At 31.1% G+C, this 8,486-nt stretch overlaps 1 protein-coding gene across 1 annotated transcript; it reads left to right on the top strand.

The window, feature by feature from the left end:
- Positions 1-5,817: 5,817 nt before the first annotated feature.
- LOC138941528 (uncharacterized) lies at positions 5,818-7,120 on the top strand. Its single transcript, XM_070311304.1, has 2 exons — positions 5,818-6,036; positions 6,290-7,120. Exons 1-2 carry the CDS (start codon positions 5,818-5,820, stop codon positions 7,118-7,120), a joined length of 1,050 nt encoding a protein of 349 aa, XP_070167405.1.
- Positions 7,121-8,486: the final 1,366 nt, after the last annotated feature.

Raw genomic sequence — 8,486 nt, 5'->3', positions numbered from 1 at the left:
ACATTATGCAGTATTTATATAGATGCAATTTTTTTTTAATTTATTCAATAGAAAGGAAATTTTTTTTTAAAGAAATTATATAAACAGTATATATTTACAAAGCTTGTACCATATTGAATATAAGTATTGAATACAAAATTATAAATAATCTTAAGTATCAATCACTTCCCAGCAAACACAGAATATAGCTGATATATAACGTAGAAGTAACATGTAATATAACAAATGTTACACTCTATTTATATTGTAATTATATAACATATCTTTATATATATAATATATTTGTGTTATAGAATTGTTATATTGTTTTGTTATTTACTGGTTATAAAAAACTATGGCAATATAACTTAAATGTAACATGTATAATAAGTAAACATAATAAGTGTTACGTACATATCATTTTGATGATATATAACATTTATTTATTTGTAAGATATATTTTATTATTATTATATATATATATGTATATATATATATATATATATATATATATATATATATTATAATAATTAAAATAAAATATTAATTTTAAAAAATTAAGTAAGATACGGTAAATAAATACAATTATTAAATCAATTATATTTTGTCATTACAAAAATAAGTTTTGGTACCACACTAAAAGGCTGCGGAAAAACGCTATTATTGAAACATTGTATAAATAACTTAATCAGGATAAAGAAATCTTTAATTCTTTTTATCCTGATTGGTCTCAAACACTTCGAAGCATCTCTATATTAGCGTCTTCCGGACCGCATAAAAATGAAGGTAGGAAGCAGCATGAGCCCATCGCCCATGGCGCCGCGCCGGCCGAGACAACGGACGAGATCCCGGGATTCTCGGGTCTGGGTCCGAGTCGCGGCTCATCGGCTCAGCAATGAGCAGGGATAACGCACACAAGCGTGAACCGCGTACATGTGATGCGCAGAGCGCTACGCGCATTACATGTGCGCGGTTCACGCTTGTGTTATCCCCTCCACTGTCGAACCGGTGAACCGGGGGCCGGGACCTCGTTCTGGCATTACTAGTCCAGACTGATCGAAACGATCAACGGTTTCCGAATACGAAGACGTAAAAAGATTAACTCGCGTGATTAATACGGGAAGTTCCAAAATTCGTTCGCAAAATTCCATTTTTCTGTCGTGCGCGTTCAAAGGAACTCTTCGTCGTGAAGCCTACGAGGCTCGCCAGCTTCGAGAATTACAAATGCGTGATAACCACATGTCGGCAGATACACCGGTACATCGCAGCACATTCGGCTGTTCGGCCATATTGTGTTTGAGAAAGTTCGTGCACAGTTCGTGCTCGCTTGAATATAGTCTATGAAATAAACGCTTCTCGTCGTCTACATCTAAATCTCTGTGAAATTGGCAATATACTTTTTAATGTAAGTACAACAATTATTTCTTTAATTTTTTTCAAATCCGCTTATAAGTCAATACGCACACATACATATACACACATTCACACATATCTACATGCATACTTACATTTTTATACAATTCAAATATTAATACAACGATATACAAGCGTTCTTATTTAGAATTTATGTTACAATGTTCTATGATATCAAGGATTGTTGCTGCAACTACGCTTACCTCTTTCTTGGGTGCAAAGACATTTTGCATATATTAACACTTGTATAAAGTGTGCGTTCCACAGTCATCCAATAGTTCAGACACACTTTTTAATGTAAGTACAACAATTATTTCTTTATTTTTTTCAAATCTACTTATATTTATACACACACACCATAAGTATAGCAACTAATGACACAGTCAAATTTTTAATCCTAATTTGATAAATTCTTTGATATGTATGGCAAAATCATTTGTAAAAATGAGTAACGTTATTAGCTTTTATTAAGTTAAATTATATTTTATTTAATATAAATATAGCACATTCGAGTTTGACATAGTATTTTTTGTACGATATATTGATTGTAAATTTTTAATATTTATTCCGTGATATTGATTGTTTAGAGCAGTGCATGCCACAATCTGCACATTTCGGCCGATTTCCGAGAGTCAACGCCTATCGCGCCCCCCTTGCGTCTTGAGATCCTCAACTAGCAACCGTAACCAAGCGCGCGGCGCTCTGCCTCAGGTACGGTGCATCTATACCGCGAAGCCGTTCCGTACTCCCTTACTGCCAAATATCAATGTTTTAAACGCGATCTTTTTAGAATTTTTTAAAATAATTAATTCAAGAATAAAGTTTCAATACTCTATTATTAATTACATTTACAATATAATAATTCTAAAAATATTACGTTATTCTAATTTATATAATGACATCATATACTGGGGATATCCAACAGTCTATAACTTAAATGATATCGTTCATAAGTATTTCGTGCTTTTAATAAAAGCGTCTTTTATAAAACTTTAAATTTACAATTATTTATTAATTTATATATCGGAAAGAGTTTCCGCGCGCGACACATTTAACAAATTTAATCTATCGAATATAATTTAATAATATTTTAGAATTATTATATCGTAAATGTAATTAATAATCGAGTATTGAAACTTTGTTCTTGAATTAATTATTTAAAAAAATTCTAAAGAGATCGCGTTTAAAACATTAATATTTGGCAGTAAGGGGGTACGGAACCGCTTCGCGGTACAGATGCACCGTACCTGAGGCAGAGCGCCGCGCGCTTGGTTACGGTTGCTAGTTGAGGATCTCAAGACGCAAGGGGGGGGGCGATAGGCGTTGACTCTCTGAAATCGGCCGAAATGTGCAGATCGTGGCATGCACTGGTTTAGAGGGATAAAGTTCCGAATAGATGAACCCTCTGATTTTTTTGAAACTACACTATTTTTTGTATTTTTTAACGCTGATTACGAATATGATAATGAAAATTTGCGACAAGGTCATTTTCAAGGTCAAAATTCAAAAAAACTGGAAAAATATAACTTTTTAGACATTATTTCAATAAATATTGATGTAAGAAAAAAATGTTTCAAATAAAAGTTGCAGTTCTTAAAAAAATACATCATTTATGTTGTATAAATTTTTTGCGTAAAACTGATAGTTTTCGAAAAAAATTAGATAAGAAAAACCCTCTCAAACATCAATATATTCTTTGTTCTCAGCCGAACCCGGAGTCAACGACAAGGACGTGACGAAGAACTGACTCCATTTTTTTTTTATAATTTTTATATTTTTTTATAATTTTTTTATATTTTTAATATTTTTTAATAATTTTTTGATTTTTTGATTTTTTTTTACATTTTTAATTGGATTTTTTAACGCTTTTTTATTTTTCAAAACTATTTATAAAACGCTAAATATATTACTCCTTTCCCGGATAACATCTTTTAATATCGATAAGCAATTGCTTGAAAAGATCTTGACCCAATCGTCGAATTCGACGACGCCACATAAATTCATACAAATGATCAGCGATAGAACTCTTTTGAACACCACCGCGAGATAATTCACGACGCATCCAGCGCCAGGACGATTCAAAATTCTGAGTGTGAGCCCCAGTTTCCGGATCTACAAAAAACTCAGAATGATTCACCGTCTTGTGGACATATCCGTGATATTCAAATCTATATATCCCTTCCAACAATCCGTATGGATCTCAGTCCCAGGCATCACATGCTTTTTTATTAAAGCTATAAGAGTATCTTTGTCTCTCTTGTTGTCCGGGCAAATTTCGAGCTGATAATTATTAGCGTGTCCACGGTGAATCATTCCGAGAATCCATGATCCCTCAACAACACGTCTCCGTTCGTACTTTCGACGACCAATTTTACATTCGTCAATTTCTATGATTTCACCAACACCTCCTAAAAGACCTTCATCCTGAAACTCCTCATCCAGTGCAGCCATGCAGACTTCTCGACAAAAAGAAAAGCTATCGGCTACAGTTTCACGCGATATCTGCTGCCCATCAATAATACTGCTTTCTCGAATCGTTTGATCAAACGACATATTGACAGAAAAACAGTACGTTATGAGAATATATGCCGCAGGAGAAATATGACATCTCTCGAACCATGTATCCTCCGCAACAGTCGCAGTATGTCGATACTTTCCTTTTTTCATACAAATGAATCTTCCGCATTCAAGATCAGATTCTAACAAATTCATGTATTTTTTATCATGACTGCAGAACCTTTGTGTAGGAATCAAACCAACTTCTCTTAACCACTGAAGAGTTGATGAATGATTTTGAAAAGTAGACGCCAATAAGAACAAATTGTATGTTATATCCATTTTTTTCATAACAAAAAAAATTAAAAGAAACAACCTTATTAATTAGACTCCAAAACTTTTATTCGAAATTTACGCTTTGCATAAAAAGTCGCAAACCCATATAAAACCGTCTATAACCTTATAAACCTAGTTTTGCATCCGAAGCACAGAACGATAAGAGGTAGACCTTACTTTGCACGAAAACTCACAAACCCATGTAAAGCAGTGTAATAATAAATTTTGCATCCAAAGCACCAAACGATGGATGGTAACCATTGCTTTGCACGAAAAGTCGCAAGATATGTGCGCGCAAAGAGTTTATATTTATTAAATCTTCGCCTTACTAAAAATATGATGACAACAATATACTAAAAATATTAGGTACAGAAAACATTAGCAAGACCCCTATGCAACGAAGAATGTATCATGAATTAAAACTAGACAAATAGGTTTGCGTGGACCCTCGCTCTGCGTGGAAAGTTGCAAACCCATGTGGAACCTCGCTTCGCGTGGAAAAGTGTATGCGTGGAAACAGTGGGTTCCGCCCCCCTGCAGGGGGCGCCACTACCGAAACACTAGACAAATAGGTTTGTGTGGACCCTCGCTCTGCGTGGAAAGTTGCAAACCCATGTGGAACCTCGCTTCGCGTGGAAAAGTGTATGCGTGGAAACAGTGAGTTCCGCCCCTCTGCGGGGAACTCCACTACCGAAAAACTAGACAAATAGGTTTGCGTGGAACCTCGCTCTACGTGGAAAGTTGTAAACCCATGTGGAATCGTATATGGACTGCAAAGTACATGCTTAGATGGGAGAACAGATATAAGATTTAGATTCCATCGTTTTTGTTGAAAACTATCACTCGTACGGTAAAAATTAATGGGACATAAAATGTTTTTCTCTGTAAGATCTAAAATTTTTATGGGTTTTTCATGATTTTCACTATGAAAATGAGAGATGCACCAATTTTCACTATGATATTCGTAATCAGTGCATCAAAATACGTAAGAATACTGAGTTTCAAAAAAATCAGAGGTAAGCACTTTTCGGAACTTCACTCGTCATTTTTAGTCTTTAACATCGATTTTCTCGAAAACTTTCAGTTTTACGCAAACAATTTATAGAACATAAATGATGTATTTTTACAAGAACTACAACTTTTATTTGAAATATTTTTTTCTTACATCAATATTTATCGAAATAATATCTAAAAAGTTATATTTTTTCAGTTTTTTTGAGTTTTGACCTTGAAATTGACCTTGTCAAAATCGGAGGATTCATCTATTCGGAACTCTAACGTTTAGAGTCACATATTTAGAAGAAATGTCGAAAGACATATGTTTTTTGACAAAGCGAAGAAAAAATCAACTAATGCGTTCAAGAATAAATTATTACAAGAATTCTATAAAATGTGATAGCGTAAATCAATCTACATTAATTTTATGTCCAAAGGAGAAATCAAATAATAAAAAATCAACTCATGTATTTTCGGAATACGTTTTTCTCGAATCTCCACCGAATACAGAAGAGAATTATTGTTATCGAGAAAATCCATTGCTTAAAGTTGAACAGCATGCTATATCTTCAAATTCAAGTTTCTCAGAAAATGAAAATGACTAATTATGATGATAAAAATAGTACTTCACAAAATTTAAGTAGTAAATTACGATCGTGGATTATTGAAGAACAAATACCTCATAAATCTGGTAATGCCTTATTAAAAATACTTCGTGATTATGGTCATAATTCGCTACCTAAGGACATTCGAACGTTAATGCAGACACAGAGGAAAGCTTCGCAACAGATTGAAAAAATAGATAATGGTTCTTATGTAAATACATTGCAGATTTTTTAACGGCTTGCAACGTTCAATGGAAAGATATTTTAAAGAATGTCCAGATTATATTAAATTATTAATTAATTGTGATGGAATGTCGTTATCAAAAAGTTCTGGTAGCCAATTCTGGCCTATTTTAGTATCAATATATACGGATATTCGTACAGAACCTTTTCCCGTTGGTGTATATCATGGCTTGTCGAAGCCAAAAAATGTGAATACTTATTTATGTTACTTCATAAATGAGATGATAGAGATTCACAGAAATCGCGTTTTGTATAATGGTAAGATATGTAAAGTATCGATTGCAGGCATCGTTTGTGATGCTCCTGCAAGAGCTTTCATAACATGTACAAAAAGCCATTCTGGTTATTTTAGTTGTCATAAATGCACTCAAGAAGGAGAATACGTCAATTTTGTCATTTTTCCGGAATTAAAATTTACATTGAGGACTAATGAATCATTTCATACCAAAGAACAAGAAGAACATCATACAGGTGTATCTTTTTTAGAAAAATTTGGAATTGATATGGTCAATCAAATTGCATTAGATTATATGCACCTTGTTTGTTTAGGAATAATGAAACGACTTCTCTTATTCTGGATAAAAGGTTCAAAGAATATTCGTTTAAATACGGAACACCAAAAATATATATGTAATACATTATCAGTAGTAAGATCTTCAATTCCATCAGAATTTGCACGATTACCACGAAGTTTAAGTGAACTAGACAGATGGAAAGCAACTGAATTTCGTTTATTTTTATTATATATAGGACCTGTTATTTTAAAATCAACAATGTCTAATGAATATTATACTCATTTTCTTACGCTTAGTATTGCTATAAGGATTTTGTGTGATTCTCAGTTATGTATAAAAATGAATAATTATGCGCATAATTTGTTAGTTTATTTCGTAGATAATTATAAAAATCTGTACGGCCGAGAATACATGTCATATAATGTTCACAATTTATTACATTTAGCAAATGATGTTAAAACTCTTGGCTCTTTAGATAAATTTAGTTGTTTTCAATTTGAAAATTATTTACGAAATATAAGAAGAAAAGTTCAATAATCAGGAAAACCTCTGGAACAATTAATTAATAGAAAAAGTAAAGAAAATCAACTTTCGATTATAAAAGAGTCTATAAAATTATATCCACGTGTTCATTATTCGAAATCAGGAAAAATTAATTTTATAGAATTAAAAGAATGCTTTATTTTAAAAAAAATCCGAACAATTGTTGTTTATTGAAAGATAATTCTATTTTTATTGTAAAAGAAATTATTCTTTTAAACAAGATATTATATATTGTTGGTGATCAATGTACTAAAATTGAACCATTATTTCTACGGCCTTGTAATTCATTAAATTTGCAAATTTCTGTAATAGATGAACATTTTAAAAATATCACTGTTCCAATTTCTGAAATAAAAAAAAAATGTTTAAAATTAACATATTTTGGATGTGAAAAACCTGTAATTGTACCATTAATTCATCACAATTAAATAACTAAACAACAATAAAATAATTATTATCTATAACAGATAAATTTGTGTACTTATTTATTTATTCTTAATTATAATAATTTTAATGCAAACAAAGTCAATATGCTTTTTCTTATAAATATTAAATTCTGCTATTTATTATTCTATTATACATGAACACAAAACGTTACTATTTAAATGCGAATAATTTATATTTGTTTATTTTAGATTTTTTACTAAAATTATTATTTCGGTGAATTTAAGGATCTTTAACTATTAAATATATTTTATATTTATGATAAAAAACATATATTTAATGTTTACGATAAAAAAATTAATTTAATCTCTTACATTATTATAGTTTAATTTCTTTACATAACAATATATAAATTTTATTATTAATAATATAATTACAAAAAGAAAAAGCCAAAATTATTAACTTGCATAATATAATTTTTGTTATTTTAATTATCAAAGTTTATTATATATGTTTATTTTTTTATTTTAGAACATGGCTTATGCGGTAGTTTATTTTATTGATGATGATCTTACATCAGAGATTCCAACAAACTGGTTACATAAAGATGGAAATAAGTACATGTATTGGTGGCCGCCATCAAATACAAAGAATACAAAATCACTTATAAACGTGCAGAACCTAATATAAAAACTTGGATGCTACTTCAAATAAGCGTAGAAAATATTGCGGTAAGAATATTTTATATATAAACATATTTTTTAATATACATATAATATTCGCATTTATTTGTTTTGGAAACATTTGAAAAGGTACATAAAATCGCAGAAGATGAGAATTATACCTCCGCAGAGGATTTACAGTTGGGAAAAGGATATCGAAAGAAAATTTCTCCAAGTCGCTATATTAGTCCTGACGATACTGATCCATTGTCAGATGATGAAAGAAATAACGATAATAATAGTAAAAAAAGCAA

The sequence above is a fragment of the Polyergus mexicanus genome, unplaced genomic scaffold (genome assembly GCF_030449975.1).
Source record: "Polyergus mexicanus isolate NDT 795.1 unplaced genomic scaffold, iyPolMexi1.0 SCAF_2, whole genome shotgun sequence".
NCBI lineage: Eukaryota > Metazoa > Arthropoda > Insecta > Hymenoptera > Formicidae > Polyergus > Polyergus mexicanus.
Note: the sequence above shows the minus strand (reverse complement) of the source record. Positions and strands in the feature narration are given on the sequence as shown.